At 39.8% G+C, this 19,962-nt stretch overlaps 1 protein-coding gene across 1 annotated transcript in view; it reads left to right on the top strand.

Moving 5' to 3' along the window:
* Window positions 1–19,962, top strand: part of FAM20C (FAM20C golgi associated secretory pathway kinase) — a 146,050-nt gene that overhangs the window by 36,105 nt on the left and 89,983 nt on the right. Inside the window, exon 3 of the mRNA XM_072597805.1 lies at window positions 32–110. Within this exon, the coding sequence (XP_072453906.1) occupies window positions 32–110 (79 nt within the window). The remainder of the gene's footprint in view (window positions 1–31; window positions 111–19,962) is intronic.

Here is a 19,962-nt window from a genome sequence, read left to right as displayed (position 1 = left end):
GATGTTTGTTTTTTCCTTTCCCCTTCTGCAGCAATGAAGTCTGGGGGAACTCAACTAAAACTCATCATGACATTCCAGAATTATGGGCAAGCACTGTTCAAACCTATGAAGTAAGTGCGGGAGGTGTTGATGTCTGGGTCTGGGGAATCTGTAATGGCTCCTACAGCTCATGGGGGGCAAACATGAACTATGTGTTCTGGAAAACATCAGAGTTAAAGGGGTGCCCTGACTGAGCTTGCAACATTGTAACAACGGCAACTTGACTCGTTCAGCTCCTTTTCTTGGCTCCTTTCTTTCCTTTGGATACCTTTGATCCGTTTCAGCTCTGCCCCCACCCTTCCCCAGAGCCAGTGCCTATCCTGCATCTAAACCCCCCAACAGAAGAAAAAGCACAAGCTGAGAAGTCATCATTACCTGAGTAATTATAAAGGCGTACACATTTTTTATTTATTTGTATTTAACATTTTATTTCCCCCCAATTATATGTAAAATGATTTTTAACATTCATTTCTTAAAACTTTGAGTTCCCAATTCTTTTCCTCCCCCCTCAACGAGAGGGCATGCATTTTGACATAGGTTATATCTGATGCACTTTTTTTTAAGAAGAGACCAAAAATAGGTATCCCCAAAATGATTGGAAACCATTACAGGCACGGGGGCTCCCAAGCATAGGGGGAAGTTTTGGCTTGTGGGCCCTTCTGGTGTGATTCAAATAACGCCACAAAAGTGTTCCCACCTTAAATCCCATCATTTTGAGTAAACAGGGACAGAGGCAGAGTCTCCCTCAGTCAGGACCTTTGTCCCATGATGCCTTTTCACATCATCTTCTAGAAAGGAGACGTTTCATTTCCATTTAAGGCTCCTTTTCACAGAAGATCTCATTTAGTTTGCCTTGGAGGGAGGCTTGCCATAGCAAGTTGCTATCCTACAAAAGAGAGTTTTAGACAAAAACTCTCAGGTAGATTTAACCTCGAGGACTATATTTGATTCTGTGGAGCTTCACTTAATCTGTCTTTGAGTCAGTCTGACTTGTAATGAGAAGCAAGGTGACTAATCAGGTACTTGTATTATGAATTGAGCTTTGAAAATGGGTTTGAGTGAGCGGTTGTTAAAAAAAAATCAGGAAAGGGAGAGAAGCAGTGACGGTTAGAGGTTATCAACAGAGAATAAAAATGAAAAAATTGGAGTGCTCACTTCATAGGATTTAGCAAAGTCACTTGAGGCCACCAAATGTTTTATGAAACTACTTGATATCTGTGTCAGGGGGATCAATGAAATCACATTCATTTCCTGTCTTTGTCTCTGCTGGGAGGTAGTTGACTTCATTACCTTGATCTGAGATAGTCTATACAGGATAAGGAAATTGTAGTTGGAGTGATCTTTTCAGGAAGTGGAGGGCTGAGCACTTATCCAAGATAAGTTGATCTTCTGAACTTTGTAGACAGCCAATCAGCCTCATTTAAACCCTAAATCCCTTGCTTCCTCAGCAAATGGTATGTATGTGTGTGTGTGTGTGTGTGTGTGTGTGTGTGTGTGTGTGTTACCAAGATTATGAATTTAGAGGCACAGCAAACCTAAGAGCCCACCTGGTCCCAAAAGTAAGAAAATTGAGTCTTAGACAAGTATTGTGGTTTGTCCGTTGTCAGAGAAAAAGTGATCGTAAATGGCTAGACTTGAATTAGTGAGATCTAAGTAGCTGACTCCTTTTGCGTAACCTATCAATTTGGTATTTTTGATAAATCTTATATTTCTCATTGTTTTAGCATTTATAGAATTATAGTTAAAACATTTGTAAAACACTTTGTATATGTTATCTCACTTGATCCTTATTAAAACCCTGGGATGTAGGTGGCATTTTTTCCCCATTTTATTTTTTTTTTAATTTATTTGAAGCAATCAGGGTTAAATTACTTGCCCAGGGTCACACAACTAATAAGTGTCTGAGGCTGTACTTGAATTCAGGTCCTCCTGATTCCAGAGTTAATGCTCTATTTACTGTACCACCTAGCTGCCCCATTTCCGTTTTACAAATAAGGAAACAGATCTAGAGAGATTAAAGTGACTTGCCCAGGGTTGCAAAGCAATTAAGTATTTGAAGGAGGCAGAATTTCAACTTAGATCTCCCTTATTACAAATCTAGCACTCTGGCCACTCCTTAATTGCTTCCTTCTAAGCCTTAAAAAAAAAAAAAAGTTAAATAATTTTTGAATTTTTGTTATGTTTTAGTATTTACCATCAGAGTGGTTCCTCTTAACATGTGCAGCATTCATCCTTCTCAGAAATTCTGAGCTGACGTAAATGTGGTTATTTTAAGTTCCCCTCATTACTATGACATTGTCATTTTGGAGCTGCTAACGAGGTAAAATGAAGAGTTCGACATTTGCCTATCTACTGCATGCTGCCCAAAGATGGCAAGATGATGAATGGGCCCGGACATGCAGCCAGGTTCTCACACCAAGCAATTATGGGAATCTGTGGACAATAGCAGAAAATGACAATGTCTTCATTTCTCCTTCAGCGGGCTTTCAAGGACATCACTGCAGGCTTCTCTGGACTGATTTACTCTTCTCATCTTGGTGTGCACATTTTTGGAAAATGTGGAAGAATATTTCCAAGCATGTTAAAAGCTACTTAGAGCAATATATATATTTTAAAACCTACCCCAAGCCTAGTGTACCATTCACAGTCTCTGCCACTCAGCTCATTCGGACAAAATATCCTTCGAATAGGACTGATCCAGCAAGAGTACAGCTTTTTTTTCTTTTCCTCCACTGATTTATTGTTATTTAAAACTAACTAAGGGCTGGAGGTGACCAGTAAGTCAAATGGGTGGCATAGGGTGATAAATGGGATTTGGGAAATCTGGGTTTCTATCCAGGCTTGACTACTAAACTACTAAATAAGGTCTTGGCCAAGTCATTCTTCTTTTTTTTTGGTCTCAGTTTCCCCCTGATTTTGGAGGGTATTGGGACTTCCTTGCTGCATATAGCTTTCCCAGTCCAGAACAGAGGGCTTGGGTTTAATTCTTCTTGGTGCCACATACCTGTATGAGCTTGGGCAAGTTATTTCCCCTTTTTGTGTCTCAATTTCCACTTCTGCAAAATGACAGGGAGCAGGTCTTTTTCCAGTCTTGCGATTCTGCTTGTTGTTCAGTTGTTTTCAGTTTTGTCCGACTCTTTGTGACCCCATTTGGGGTTTTCTTGGCAAAGGTACCAGAGGCAAACAGGGTTAAGCAACTTGCCCAGAATCACACAGCTAGGAAGTGACTGAGGCCAGATTTGAACTCAGGAAGGTAAGTCTTCCTGACTCTAGGCACAGCATTCTGTGAACTATGGCACCATCTAGATGACCATGATTCTATAGTCAATTTCTATTGTGTGAAGAATGCTGAATCTCCCTGAGAATAAGAAATATATTCTTTGTATTAACAACAACAAACAAAGGGCCTGGCAAAGACTATTTATTCTTAAAATATGTCAGAATGTTGGACCGTTGAATGAATAAATGAATAAATGAAAATTTATTAAGCATTTACTATGTTTCAAGTGCAATGAATGGATAAAGCCCTGGACTTGGGAGTCAGGAAGACTCATTTTTGTGAGTTCAAATCTGGCCCCAGATATTTACTAGCTAGGTAACCCTGGGCATGCTATAATTAAGATAGGTACCCCAAAAGATAATTAACAGTTTAAGTAGGTAGCAGTTTATCCAATCTATTAAAGCTTTAATCTCCTATTATTATTAGGTGCTTCTCTTGATGTCTGGTGATGCAAATACCAAGAATGAAATGCCTTACTCTCAGGGAAATTATTATAATAAAGAAAGAGGACAGTAATATTTATTAGAGGTGGGAGAGGTCACTATATGGTGGTCTAGTCATAGAGCCTTTATGGAAAAGGCAAGAATTAAGTTCCATCTTGAAGGATAGGTAGAATTATAGATGGCAGAAAGGAGCAAGGAGGGCATTGCAGATTGGGGCAAGGCTAGACATGGAAGTGGGGACAGCTCAAGCCAAGTTTAGGCAGGGGTGTGCGGGTAAATGTTTAACAACCCACTCTTGTATGTGAAATGAATGCATATACTCACACATTTAATCTATCCTATTAACATTTTCCCCATCATTTTCTTAAGTCCAGACAATCAACAGAACAAGAAATCAACGCCTGATTTATAATGTTTACTGATTTCTGAGGTGTAAATGCTCATACTGAAAATTTAACAGCTGGTTTGAACTGGTTCCAGCACACTTAAGGTACAATGAGATGGCTTTAGTGGATTTAGAATGGCTCTCTTTTCTGGGTTTCTGATAACTATAAATCATATATAATTATAAATTAATATTAATTTAGATTTATAGAGTATGTTTTCTACCAAGGTCTCAAAGGTGAGTCAACACTAGATAGAGAGAGTTGAAAGGGGAGAGTATCTAAAATGATAGAGAAGTGTGTAGAAACCTGGAGTTAGGACACCCAGGTACTCAACCAATTTTTTCTGCTTACTTTTTCTCTGTGAATTTGGACAAATCACTTAAACTCTGGTCATCATGTTAAAATTCAACAAGCATTTATTCGTTTCCTTGTCTGAAAAATGAGGTAAATGGGCCAGATGATCTCTGTCAGGCCTAAGTCTCTTAAGAGGGAGCAAATAATATAGCAGACTCCAAGTGACTGTTGGTCAGGCAGGATTTGCTTGGATATCCATGCAAAGTAACCTTTAGTTACCTTTGGGAAGTTAATCATTATCCTTTTCATCATGTTTGGTCACTTGCAGATTTCAAATTTGCTTCTCAGAACATTAGATGGAAAACAAACATTTAATGCATTAAGGCTGTTGGTTATCGCTGTGTTCTGCTATTATCAGCATGCTGTGTCTGGGGTTCTAAGTGCGATCTCAAAGACTGTGAAATATGATATGAGTGATACCCAATCTTCTGTTTATTTTGCCAACAGCACATACATCCATATCACTTTGGTGATTATTCCTCTGTCATCCATCAGTTGAATTTATTTTCCAATTTCTGTAGCACTACCAAAAATTCCTGAGTCTTCTACCCTTTAGTTTAAAATGCAGGACATTAGCCAGGAAGTCTGTTCCCCCAAACCCCAGTTGGCTAGCTGTGTTAAGTGGGAACACACACACACGTACACACATGGGCATGCACACACATCTTTTGCTGTTTCTGTAGGGTGAAATAAAGGCTGCCTCATACCCAGCACCCAGATTGCACCTTTATGCTTGTACAAGAGCTAGAGATCCCCTTTCTCTAGATTTGGGTAAACCCAACCCAAACAATGCCATTGGTAAATAGGGAGATTTTTACCTAGAGCACCTCCAGATAAGGGCAGTGAGCCAAAGAGAGAAGCTCACTGTTGAGGTCAGACCCTCCCCTCTCTCATAATTGGATTCAGTCTGTGGGAGCCTAGAGTTTTGAAGGGCCCCTGGGACACAGGGTTGTATGTATGTAAGTATGTATGTCTATATGTATGTACTGGCTTCTCCTGGCTTCCTGGCTTCTCCATAAATTTTTAGTTGACATATACGTCTCAAAGTGTGAGAAAATACTTGATAGAGAGGGTATGGAGAATAGTAATTAAAGCAGTAGGGAAGGTGAGGTATGAGTTAGTGGCAGGAGCCCTGGAAGGAAGGCAGAAGACTTGAGTTCTAATGCTAGCTTGTCTTTATTTCAGCTGCATGACCTTGGACGTTCCATGATTTAATCTCCCCAGGCCTCACTTTGGAATTCAACAAATTCTTCCGAGTAAATCAATTTAGGGGAAAGGGGAGCAACAGTTCTCTAACTATTTGATCTCAGGATCCCTGTACACTCTTAAAAATTATGGAGACCTCCAAAGAGCTGTTGATATGGATTACACTTTAAAACTGATCGAATTTTAAAATATTTACCAGTTTGTTTCAAAATAACAATAAACTCCATATATTAATATAAATAAAATGCTATTATGAGAAATAACTATTTTCCAAAACAAAAAAAAAATAATGAGAATTTTTTTGCATATTTTTGCAAATCTAATATCTAATAGTAGACAGCTGGATTCTCATATTTGCTTTTGCATTCAGTCTGTTACAATAAGCTGTTTTGGTTGAAGCATGTGATGAAAATTCAGTCCCACAGAGATATGTAGTTAGAAAGGGGAGGAGTATTTTATAGACAGATAATGTCTTAGTATTATTATGAAAATGTTTTTGACCTCATAAATCCAGGAGTTCTCAGACCATGCTTTTAAAACCACAGCTTTAGAGCCACTTGAGGGAGGAAACACTGACTGCAAGATAGAAATGCAGATATTTTAAAGAGCAAAACCTCTCCTTACAAAGGAGAATGCTGTTTATAAAGATTCCTCATCTCAGGTTAAGGGAAATGGGACGATGAACAATTTCTTATATAAGTTGATGGCCGCAGACTGTCTGCATGAATAACTCAAGCCCAAAGCCTAAATTATCAGCGGTAAAAATGTTTCTTGCCTAAATCATCTCTGTAATGACCTCACCTCTCCTAAGCCTTGTGACCGCTGTTGTTGGGGGAAGGACAGCCTTGGGGCTGACATAACGTGTAAATTCATAGAGGTCCAGACTTGCTTGCACTGGGATCTTGTGGGATTGAATTCTGCTTGGAATGAGCCCAGGGTGTGGCCCTTGTTCTGTGATAACAGAAGCTCTGATTCTAATCCTGTTTGCTGTGATAGTTTAACTTGCCCTAACTTAGCAGGCTTGTGTGTCTTCTTGTTAAAAAGCCATGTAGTTCACAAGATATTTATTGGCTTTTGAGAGAGAAGGGATCTCCGAAGCCTTCTACGTTGATCAGTGGGCAATGCTAATGGCTGCACCTAGAGTGAGGAAGATCTGAGTTCCAATCTGGCCTCTGACACTAGTTGTGTGACCCTAGACAAGTCACTTAACTCTGGTTGCCTCAGTTTTCTCATGTGTAAAATGAGCTGGAGAAGGAAATGGCAAACCATTCTAATAACTTTGCCAAGAAAATGGGGTCGCAAAGAGTTGGTTCAACTGAACAACACAGAGGTCATCGAGGACAGCCTTTTATTTTACAGGTGAAGGAAGTGCCGCCTCTGACACAAAGGTCAGAGAAGTGATTGGCTGAAAGTCAAATAGTTCAGTGACAGAGTTGGGGTTCGCACTTTTCTTTCCACTTGAGACATTGTTCCTAAGCACCTAGTAAGTTTAACTTTAAGCAGTGTACTAAATTATAATAGGTAACATCTATAATATACACTAAAGTTTGCAAAATCCTTTATTTCTATCATCTCTTGTTCCTCGTGAGGCAAGTGCTATTATTATCCCCATTTTACAGATGAGAAAACTGAGACTGAGAGAGAATAAATAATTTGTGCAAGGTGTCCTGTAGGCTAGAAAACATGTGAGGCAGGGACTCAAACTCAGCTGTTCCTGACTCCAAATCCGGCCCTGCCCCTGAGAGTTACCTACTAAAACAAAACAAAAATAGAGTCTTCTTATTTGCAGACTTATGCTAACATGATTCCAGAGCAATATAAACTCTGACGGAAAAAAAAAAGAAAAGGAAATTTGGCATCTGTACAAACAATGGTAGGTTGTAAAAAGGAATTTTAAAAAATGAGAAAGAGAAGATAATTTCACTTTCTGAGAAAACATCTATTCCAGAACTCTTTAGATCAAAAGACCTTCATATTACTTGGGAATTATATAACATAGCCTTTTGTTTGAAATGGATGTTCCAGCATCCAGGGCTTAGAAATCTTTCTGCTCTAGAACGAGAGTTCTTAACCTTTTTGTGTGTGTGTTATGGACCCCTCTGGCACTCTGATGAAGTCTATAGATTTCTTCTCCAGATACTGTTTCTAAATGCATAAAATACATAGAACTACTGAGGAAATCAATTTAGGACAAGGTAAGTATTTCCAAATTGTACTCTAATGTTCTGGCCCTGAGTAACTTTTTTCTCCACACCTACATTCCTGTGTTAGCAATACAGTTCTGTGTTGTAAGAACTACAGGAGATGGGATGTTAGAGATTAGTCAGGGTGTGAGCCAGACATATCATCTCTTCCTTCAGTGACAGAAACAAACATTTAAAATCAATGTCAGATACAAAGAGGAGTCCCCCTACTTGAGACATTGACACTCTTAAGTGCAGGCACTTAAATCCTTCCATAATGTTGGGTAGAGCAGTGGTATCTCAAAGGTGGTCTGCTGACCAGTGGAGTATTATTCACAAATGTCCTTCAGCTAGTCTAAAAAAAATGTATCACCACAACCTATATAAATAGTATTTATTAAGTACCCTCTAAATGCCCAGCAAGGGTAGCTAGGTGGCACAGTGGATAGAGTGCCTGGCTTATAGTCAGGAAGACTCATTTCTGTGAGTTCAAATCCAGCTCAGATACTTGCTGGTAATGTGACTCTGGGCAAATCTCTTAACCCTGTTTCTCAGTTTCTTCATTTGTAAAAATGAGCTGAAAGAGGAAATGGTAAACCGCTCCAGTATCTTTGCCAAGAAAACACCATATGGGGTCATAGAGAGTCAGACACAACTGAGACAACAGTAACAACAATATTCACTCTAAGAAACATAGAAGACTGAGGCATTGATAACACTAAAGCACGTGAAGCAACAGTGAAGGACATAGACCAAAATTAAGTCCTACATTTTGTAGTATAGTTGGCAGGTCTATCCCTTATGAGTGTTTTGAAGAAGACCTCAATGAGGTCTAAAAATATCAGGGAAATGTTCTTGGAATAGAAATGACTTGAGCTAGAGCATGAAGGATGGCTACTCTCAAGAGGGCCTATTACTTGCCATAGGAAGCAGCCATGGAATAATTGGTAGAGAGCTGACTTTGGAGCCAGGAAGGGTTGGTTTTGAGTTCTGCCTCTGGGACATACTGGTTGTGCGACCTTGGACAAATCACTTAATTCTCTGCCAGGCCTAGAGGCCTAAGGGCTACCCGAGTCTTACCTTACCTATCGCAGGTCTTCGGCTGGCCAAACTGGATAAACGTATGAGAGAAGAGACTTTCCAGAGTCGAACAAGGGTTAGGCTTTATTCAGGGTCTTGGTTACATGTGCAGGGGGAGTTCTTCCTGAGGAGAGAGGAATCTCTCCAGGAGGCAAAGATCTTACAGTAAGAGAATGGAAGTGGAAGTGGAAGTGGGAGAGTGGAAGAGGGGGAGAGGGGAGAGAGGAGAGAGGGAAGAGGGGCCTTCTGTCCTCTAAGGGCCCCTCAGCGCTAAGAGCGCCTTCAGGCTTTCCTGACCCTACTTAAGCTCTCCCGCCGCATAGTTTGCACTTGAATACCTGTGCCTGTTAGACAACAATAGGTGTGCTCAGACCCCAGGCCAATCTCGAGGGCGGGGATGCTCTCTCCCAGCACGTTTCCCACGGGAAGAGGAGGAAATGCACAAGATAGCCCGGTCTCACACCTCAATTCCCTGCTGTTCCCTGGGGGGCCTCATGAGAACTCTAAGGTTTAGAAGTCCTCACCTTTACCTGCCCGAGACTGTCCACATGGAACTGAGCTTACACCCCCAACAATTCTCGATGTTCTACACAGCTCTCTACAAATTGTTAGAGAAAGTTTTTTCAACTGGATCTGACTCTCCATGATCCCATTTGGGGTTTTCTTGCAGAGATGCTGGAGTGGTTTGCCATTTCCTTCTCCCGCTCATTTTATAGATGAGAAAACTGAGACAAACAGGGTGAAGTGATTTGTCCAAGGTCACACAGCTAGTAAGTGTCTGGGGCCAGATTTGAACTTGGGAAGATGAATCTTCCTGACACTCCTGGCGCTCTATCAACGCTGCCACCTAGCTGTCTATAGAGAAGGTAGTAGTGATGATGAGATGATGACAATGACGATGATGATAGCTAGCATTTATATGGTGCTATATAGTGTTGCAAAGATGAGAGTTGTTATCCTCATATTAAAAGTAAGGAAACTGAGGCAGGGAGAGATTAAGGGGCTTGCTCAGAATCACAGTACTAGCAAGTGTCTGAGGCCTGAGATTGGATTTGAACTCAAGTTTTCCAGATTCCAGATCTAGTGCTCTATCCACTGAGACCCCTCTCGCTGCTGCCTCCACAGTGAGTAGAATTTCCTCATCCAGGAGTTCCCTGAATGAATGAAGTGACTAGTCCCTTGCTCTATTCCTTAACCTAAGAGGCAGCTTGATGGTATGGATAGAAATCTTATCTTAGAGTCAGAAAGAACTGAGTTCCAGCTGACGTTATGTCTATGGGCCTCTGACCATTCTAGGCACCTCTCTGACTTTTAGAGAAACTGACAGACTACATCAGTAGGAGTCTCACTCAGAGTTGTGTACACCAGTGAAATCACAGGTCCAGAAGGGGGAAAACACTTACTTAGCATGCACTCCAGACAAATGGACAGACGTGAACTTATGTCAGTGATATTTAGGTGCTAAGGGAGACTTGATTACACAATTCATATCATGGGAGATAGGATGGAGTGGGCGCTAACTGTGTAATTAAGCAATCCTTTGAACTTTTCTAGAAATCACATGCTTTATGTAGTCAGATCCCGCTACCAAACCCCTGAACTGCCTGTACCAGTTTTGAACCTGAACATTTCAGTTTTTGACTGATTCTTCCCATTTAAGGTGGTTCAAAAAAAGGTAGCAACTGTTTTTTTAATCTTCTTACCCTTCCAGTCTCCTCACCCCTTCCTCCCAAGCATACTCTTTGGTCTTGTGATAATGACCTTCTTGCTTGAGCAAGATACCGCATCTCCAAACTCTGGGTATTTGTACTGGCTATCATCCATGCATTTAATGCTCTCCTTCCTCATATTTGTCTCCTGGCCTCCCCGGCTTCCTTCAGATCCCAACTATCCCACCTACTACAGGAAACCTTTCCAGTCTCCCATAATTCTAGTTCCTTCCCTTTGTTGACTATCTCCATTTTATTCTGTATGTATATATTGTTTATACATTATCTCTTCCGTTACACTGTGAGCTCCTGGAAGGCAGGGACTCTCTATTGTCTTTATATTCCCAGCACTTAGCATAGTGTTGGCACATAGTAGGTACTTAATAAATATTTTGCTGATTGAAAAGTACTGTAAAGTAAAAGTAAAGTAAAAGACTCTAAAGTACTATGGTAAGAGTAAGTAACTGATCAGACACATGATTTCATTAGTATAGCAAATTCCCAGTGAGGAAGTTCCCTCTACCAATGCATATTGGCACTTGCTCTACAATTTATAAAGGGTTTCCATAATTTGCCTATTTTAAGGCTGGATTCTACACTCATTCTCTTAGGAAGAACTGATGTTCAGTCTGACCTGTGGAACTGACCATATCCTTGCATCCTATTTCATAGTTTAAAAGGATCCCTGGCGACTTAGAGTGCTCCAAACTCAACCAACCACACTATTTCTGTGTGGATCATTCCACCTTCTTTAACCTGGGGTAGAGGGCACAGATAGGAAAATAAAAACCATCAAAGTACTTTCCTGCTGGTCTTGGACCTAAGCCTGAATGGTTCTTTGACGTAAACACTTATGCTATCTTAGATCAAAAGTGGTGGAGAGGGCTGGATTTGAAGTCAAATTTAAAACTTACCTCCACTGCTTCCTGAGACTATATTACTTCAGGTAGGTCATTTAATTTGTCTAAACCTCAGTTTCCTTATCTGTAACGAGATAATTGGTCTGTAATTCACCTGGTTGACCTCAGGCAGATTATTTAGTTTGTCTAAGCCTTGATTTCTTTATCTGTAAGATGAGGTAACTGGTCTATATGACCTCTAAAATACCTTTCATACTCTAAATCTAGAATCCTTTGATCTTGTGACCTGGAGTCTAGAACATACCTAAAGACCCATGGAAGAAATGTTTGAATATTCCATGCTGGATCTGAATCAAAGGACTTGGGTCCAAATCCAAGCTCTATCACTACCCCTGTGACTTTGGGCTAGTCACCTCGGGAGGGCAAAAATGAGATGATTGCAATAAATGATCTTTAGGGCCCTTCCAACTCTGAATCTATAATGAGTAAAGAGTTGCCAGATAAATATTGTGATAAACCTCGATTAACATCTCTGACCATAAAAGCCCTTTTAAGTGAATTGACTTGAGTGTGGAGAAATGTGGGCAGAATTCCTATGGGATGGTAAATTTACATGTGGAAGAAAGATGGTACCTTACAGGTCATCTTATCCAGACCCCTTATTTTACATACGAGCAAACTGAGGTCAAGAAAGTTTAAGCACTTTGCCAAGGGAACATAGAATAAGGATGTTGAACGACCATCCTCAGACTCCAGATCCAGTGTTTTTTTTTTCCACAGTACTGTACTGCTTCCAAATGTACACCTATAATCAACCATAATTGTGCCTTACTTATGCATAGCATATTTGTAATTTACCAAGCATAGTTTCGTAACAACCTGTGTGGTAGGTGCTCTACTCTCTGGGTGTGGGGGAAATGTCATGTACACCATCCTCCCTCCCCACCAAATACCAATAGTTAACATTTATATAGCCCTTGGGATACAACCAAAGGTAAGGGACATCTTCTGCTTTCAGAGCTCCCAGTACAGTTGAGTCTCAACTTCATTTTCCTCATCTATAAAATGGGGATAGTAATGGTAACTACCTAACAAAGGAAGTGTGAGGCTTGAATAAGATTTTATATATATATATATATAAGATATGCATATTTTTTATAATTATATATTATTATTATTATTTATATATACATATATACACATATATATTTATATAATATTTTGCAAACCTAAAAGCATCATGTAAATATTAGCTACCATTTTTATTATAAATATTTGTTGAATTGAATTAAATTGAATCAAAAGATACCAAAAGCCCAAATAAAAATTGAATACTCATTAAAATCATCAATTTCATCTAGAGTGTGTGATGAACCTACTACCTGCATAAATTCACAGCATCATCTTATTAGAGAAGAGACCCCTGAGATCATCTCATCGAAAGGTCATGGGTTCTCTAGAAAGAACTTCAGAGATCATTTTACTGATAAGATTAATGAGGCCCATGGGTGGAAAGTAACTTATCCAAAGTTACCTAGCTAGCAGTGTGATCAAGCCAAGATCATGGTTCATGCTGGCTAATTCCCAACTCAAACGCTTTTAATACTTTATCACTGTTCCAAGAGAGACTTGGTCCTTGCTCTGCAATACAGAACTCATAGAATCATAGGTCAAATTTTTTTTCAGTCAAATTTTTTTCAAAGATCTGACTTCTCAACCTCTTACTTTCCCTTTTCCTTTCTTTCACTGAGAAAGCAAGAAAAAAACAAAACGTTTCTATTGCTAACATGTACTTTGTTGTTATTCCATTGTTTTAGCTGTGTCCAAATTCATTTTTTTCTGGCAGAAATACTGGTTTGCCATTTTCACTCTTCATTTTGCAGATGAGGAAACTGAGGCAAACTGTAAAAATCACATAGCAAATAATTATCTGAGACCAGATTTGAACTCCTGACTTAGAACCAGGCGCTCTATCCACTGGACCACCCAGTTGCTTTACAAACCAAAATAAAGTCCCAGATTGGCTAGGTCTCCCTAAAATATGTCACAATCTACACTCTGAGTCCATTGCCTCTCTCAGGAGGTGGCTAGCCTATTTTATCCTAAGCCCTCTGGAATCCTGAACTGACAGAGTAAAAGGTGGAAAAAAACCTTGGGGAACTAATGCAGCTCATTTATATGATAGAGGAAGAAACTGCAACTCAGAGAAATGAAATTAGTTGCCCAGGGTCACACAGTGTTTTGTGACATCATTATCTTTAAAAGCTTTCTTCTGTTACTACCCTTAAACATTCTGAATGACCTATTTGTAGGGTAATGTTATAATGGGGATCCCTTTAGGGTATGGATCAGACTAGAGAGAGCTGCTGAGCTCCCTCTCATCTTTGAAATTATCTTTAAAAAAAAAATTCCCCTGATTTTCTGCCCCTACCACTGCCCTATTGTTTACGAGGCCTCTTAAACTCAGATTTCTTTAATGTTCTCGTAACCTGGATTTATGGTGAAAAGAAAAGCAAATTCCTTAGTCACCAAGCAAAAAATTCCATCAGAGTTCCTTCCCTGGGACTTCACATCCTAGACTAGTTCCTGTGGGCAGTTGGTAATGGGCCAGAACCAGGGTACAAAAACTGAATTCACTCCTCAAAGGTGGAGGATTCCTTCTTCTCTTTCCTTTCTTCCAAAAATCCAGTTTTTAGATTCCCAGTCCCCAAAGCGCAGAAACTCCTCCAGGATGAAATCTACAAAACAATGCGTTGGTGAAGAAATTCTCAGGGCCCGGGCCAATGTTTCAAAATGGAGAAACTGAAGCTTTCCTTTGGCTAAGGACGCGGTGTTACCTGACAAATCATGCAGCGTCACCAGGTCATTTATTTAGGGCAGCCGAGCGCAAACAGTAAAGATGGGTTTAATGGCCACAAGAGCACCACTGTGGTAAATAAAGCCTGATAATCTATAATTATTTTATTTATTTGAAGTGCAGCCTCATCCTTTCTAAGTCCGCTTCCCATAAAGGATGGCTGAGAGAGCCAGGGCTATTTATAACTCCCGTGGCCGAATGCAGATTCCCCGGCTGCTTCCCAGTGAGCAGGCAATGCAGAAAGGGAGGGCTTCTTGGTAATATTCCAATCCAACGGGAGACTTTAATGCATTCGCAATGTAGTGAACATATTTTAACACATTGGCAAGGTAGGGGCTTTTAGCATATTGCCACTCCACCTTTCTTTTGCAAACATCGTCGCAGTAAATTACTGCAGTAAAAGGCCAATTTATAAACTGTTAGCTAGAATGATGGAAATGGCTGGGGCTTCTTACAGGCAAGGCCTGGGCTAATTAGTTGGGGGTGGGGGAAGTCTCTTTCCTGCGGGTTCCTGCATGACACTGATCCGGGGCTTTCGTTTGGTCTGAATTCGCAGACGGCTTCTCTGCCTTGCCCAGAGAGCACCTTTCCAAATGCTCTGTGATTCTTTATGCCTGCAGCAGTCTGCCCTTCTCTGGTAACACTTTTCAGTGCCAGGGAGCATAGGGTCCATGGATCACAGCTGAGGAGCTCCATTTGGATACTGACTGGATTGCAGAAGTGTGAGAGAGTGGATGTTTAGGTTCCTTCTAATCCCTGTTCCCTCCTTCCTTCCCCTCTTCCCCCTATATGTGAACAGATCCACAGTGGCCTGTTTATCAACCATGCCAGGAGCTGCGTGTCTTAGCAGTGACTCTGTTAATGCAAAGTCAATTTCAAAAGGATAATTCCTGCCAGCTATATAGGAGCATAAATCTAGGGCTGGGAACCCCTGATGGTAATGATGATGATGATAGCTAACACACATATACATATAGCAGCTTTAAGGTTTACAAAGCTTTTTACCTATATTACCTCATTTGAAGAAGCATCTAGGCACAGTGGATAGGACATGAGGTCTAGAGTCAGGAATAACCATCTGCCTGAGTTCAAATCCAGCCTCAGATACTTCCTAGCTGAATGACCTTGAGTAAGTCATTTACCCTGTTTCCTTATCTATAAATGAGCTGAAGCAGGAAATGGCAAATCACTCCACCATCTTTGCCAAGAAAACCTCAAATGGGATTATAAAGATTTAGATGTGACTGAACAAATCTCATTTGAGCCTTACAATGACCCTCAGGTTCTGTTATTGTCTTCATTTTACAAATAAAGAAACTAAGGCTCAGAGAGGATGGGTAAAATCTAATGCAAGTGTCTGATACAAGGTTTGAAGTCCAGGGTTCCTGACTCCCAAGTTCAGCATACTATCCACTAGACTGCTGGTCCAACCCCTTCATTTTCATTTTACAGATCAACAAGTATTTATTAAAGGTCTGCTGTGTGCCAGGCACTGTGGTAAGTGCTGAAAATACATAGATCTAAAAGAGAGAGAGAGAGAGAGAGAGAGAGAGAGAGAGAGAGAGAGAGAGAGAGAGATGAGGAAACGGAGACTCAGGAGGTTTACATCACCTGCCAAGATCATGCAGGCAGGTAGTAAACTACCAGAGGGGGAATTTCAACCCAAGTCCCCTTCTACCTTACTTTTCCTCACCTGTAAAATGGGGATAATAGCACTTTCCCCCATAGGGTTATTATGAGAATCAAATGAGATAGTAGATGTGAAAGTATTTTACCAACCTACAGGTGTTATGTAAATGTAAACTATTCTTACAGTGCAGTGTATCTGTCTTCTGAGAACCAGTCTAGCTAAGTTGGGAGAGGCTCCTCATCCAAAGGTTGGTCAACCAGTTGACGATTTTTTTTTTTTTGGTGGCTACAATACCTCTTGAAAACCATGTATTAAGTCATGAATAGACTGCAGTCTGGCCAGAGAAGAAATGCCTATACTGATGGAATAGCAGTTCTTTTTCAAGAATTGAAACAAGAAGGAAGTTTATCTAGGATATCCAATCTGACGTAGGATAGTTGGCTAGTATGTGTGTTTTCTCTAACTTTCTGCTATCTCCATTTTAGGAAGGACATTGAAAAGCTTGAAATTTTTCAGGAGAAACAATCAAAATGGGTACTCAAAATCATGTTTAGTTCTCTTGTATTTGGTGTTGGTGCCCTTTTGCCTTGGAGTACTCTATGGAGGTATAGGACATTATCCAGCTCTAGAACAACCCAAAAAAGAGAATCCAGGGTAGCTGCATGAGAAATAGCTAAGAGAATCTGCAGTGCTTAGTGTGAAGGACCCAACATGTGAGAACCATGCTAACTGTCTTCAGATATTTAAAAGGCCACGATATCAAGGCCATGTCCTTTGGATGGCTTCAGAAGGTAGAGCTTCTCCAGTGGGCAAAAGTTATGGTGGCAAAGGAAGAATGTTCTACTAATTAGAGCTGCCCAACAATGGAAAGAGTATTTTGTGCTCAAAAAGTAATATGGACTCCCCACCTCTACAAGTACTGAAGGCAAGAGGCTGGATGACCACATTGGTGGTTTTAGAAGATGGGTTTCCTGCATTGAGTGGGACGTTAGGCTAATTCATTTCTTTTTTTTAATTAACTTTTAAAATATCTTTAAATGTTTCATTGACTTAAAAATATTAACATAAAAAATTATTAATGTTTTCTTTAATGTCACCCACTTTCGCCTCAGTATGCGGTGAGCCATCTGTTACAATGGAGAATAAATATGAAAGTTAAAATAAAACTGACTAGTACATCACCATAGCCTATACAGTGTCCCACACTGAAAGTCCCCCAATTTTTCAAGGAGGGGAAAGAGGCATGTTTTTTTGGTCTCTTCTCCAGAGACAAATATGGTCATTATAATTACATGAACCATGAGGATTTCAGAGGGCCCCTCTAACTTAGGTTCTCTGAGTCAACAAACTTTTATTAAGCACTCACTAAGTAAAGGATTTTTTGATTTGTTGGGTGGTATAAGAGCAAGTAGACAAAGAGGCCTCACCATTCATCCTCCCATGACTCAGTGAGCGTATAAAATGGCCCTTCTCAGTTGTAACCTATCTTGGTATATGTCACTTGGCATGGAATACTGCTTCCAGAGAAATACAGATTACTGTAAATATGGTTTCAACATGCCCCTCTATATGAATATACCCTGTCTGGATGAGGGTAGAGCATATAAAAGATTAATAAGAAAGTGGGTTTAAAAAAATACACAGTACTCAGTGTCTTATTATAAAAGCTTGTAACCATTACTCACAGTTTCCATTTATCTTTTTTTATGATGAAAGAATTTAAAGAGATTTAGATAAAATACCTTTGTTTTTGTTGGCAAAAGGCAAGCACTCTTACAGATGGTGTTACAAGCTTTCAAATGGCATAGTTTGTTTTTTTTTTTTTAAAAAGGAAGGCTCAATCACATTCTTTAAATTTCCTTTTGATTTGCCTTTTAGGAGTGCTATGCAAATACCGTACCTTGTGATAATAGCATCATACTGGGCCTGGAAATCCCTTTTCCAAGATGCCGCTATTAATTTCTAGGTTTCTATAGGTTTTTTTTTTTTTTTGTCTTTGAAGTTCTGTGATGTGAATTTGTACCTTAGGAATAAAAATCCCTCTAGCCCCACTTTGCTGCCTGCTTTGCCTCTGTATTTCTTACAGCATATAGAGCTATTTGTAGGGGATGGGGTAGGGGGACTAGTGGAAGTGGAGAAGTCTGTTACCACTTTCTGGCAGTCAGCCAACAACAACAGATTGTTTTTGTAAGTCAACATGGAAATTAAAATCAAATTGCAATTTTTTTTTCTATTTTCTTTCCCTATTACCCCTTAAAACCTTCAGGAGTGAGAGATGAAAAATATGGTGGCAGCTATTTCTGAGGCCCATAGTATTAGTCCTACTGTGGATGAGGTCCTAGGGAAAAAGCTCCTAGGCTTCCCAGGATTTTGGCTAAGCTTGAGTATGGTCCCCTAAAGTCAGGAAGTTAGAATCAAAGCTTTCCTCTAAAGATAGATGGATGGATGGATGGATGGATGGGTAGATAGAAAGATAGATGATAGATAGATAAATAGATGGATAGATTTTTCTTGTTATTTTCATTTCTGAATGTATCTCTCCTCACCCCCTATGCAATGTGCCTTCCCATCTCTCCTCTCAGGAGCCCTCCCCTCTATAATCTGGACTGTCAATTAGAATGTGACTTCCCTGAGACCAAGGTCTGTCATTAACCAACCAATCAAAAAATAAACATCTATAAGCATTTACTATTTGCCAAACACTGTGCTAAGCAATGAGGATGCAAAGATTTTTTTTTTTTAAAAAAGAGAAAATTGTTATATAAGATTACAAAGAAAACCATTTAGGGCAGCTGGTGGTATAGTATAGTGGATACAATGCTGGTCCTAGAGTTAGGAAGACCTAACATCAAATATGGCCTAGCTATGTGGGCTTGGATAAGTCTTTAATTTCTGCCTGCCTCAGTTTCCCCATCTTACAGATTTTATAAATCCCTACTTTATAAATGGGGATTGTCAAGTGCTTAGCACAGTGCCTGGCACTATACAAATGTTAGTTATTATTAGTAATAGTGGTAATGTATTGAAATAATTATCAAAATCTTTTTTTAAAAAAAGTTCATGGAGTCCAGATGAAGAAAGCTTGGTCTAATTTCATCCAGTCCTCTCATTTTACAAAGAAGGGAAAACCACAGTTTCTCTCACCTCAAAAATTGTATGATAAGTGGGTTACTTCTGATCATCAAAGATTTAGAACTGGTAGATGTTCCATCCTAATCTCTACCTCCATTTTAATGATAAAGTGCTAAAGCCCAAGAAAGTACTTTTCATTTCTTTGACAACTCTTTGAACTTGTGCCTTTTCCACAATGACATTGAGAAAAAAAAGGGAGAAACCAACCAGTGATGTTAAATTCAAATTATGTATCACAGAGTAAAAATTACCATGGGCTCCTTTCCCCCTTCTTTGTCTCTTATAACTTGTTCCATATTTGTGTCTATTTACTTGTTGATATTTAATAGCCTGTATATGGGAAAGTTGAAAAAAGATCAGAAATACTCACAAACTTTTTGGAGCATTGGGAGGATCTGCCAAAGACTTCAGTTCATGTTAACCTGAGATATGTCTTCCTGAGTCCTGATCTCCCTATTCACCCTATAGTTTTGGCTCAGTTGATCATTTATAGTTGTGAGGCCAAAAATGAAAATAACGCGGTGTTGGGGGTCAGGTTTCTCTATCGTGAGCCAAGCTACTCCAGAATGTGCTGGGCACTAAAAATTTCTGCTAGTGTTAAAGATGGCCAGCTCCTATAAACAGTTAAATGAATGACCCCAAGGTGGTCTGTTTTCTGTATAGCCCAAAGCTATCAAAGAGTAGGCATGTTTAGAAGTAGCCAGCTTTAGTATCTACCTTCTGCCTTTTCCACTGTCTTCCTCTCTTATTATAGTAGAGCTATCTCATATTTCATCCTGGTTTATGTTGGGGGGGCTAAAGTA

The sequence above is a fragment of the Notamacropus eugenii genome, chromosome 3, assembly GCF_028372415.1.
Source record: "Notamacropus eugenii isolate mMacEug1 chromosome 3, mMacEug1.pri_v2, whole genome shotgun sequence".
Taxonomy (NCBI): domain Eukaryota; kingdom Metazoa; phylum Chordata; class Mammalia; order Diprotodontia; family Macropodidae; genus Notamacropus; species Notamacropus eugenii.
The sequence above is the reverse complement of the archived record's forward strand: the minus strand, read 5'-3'. Positions and strand labels throughout refer to the sequence as shown.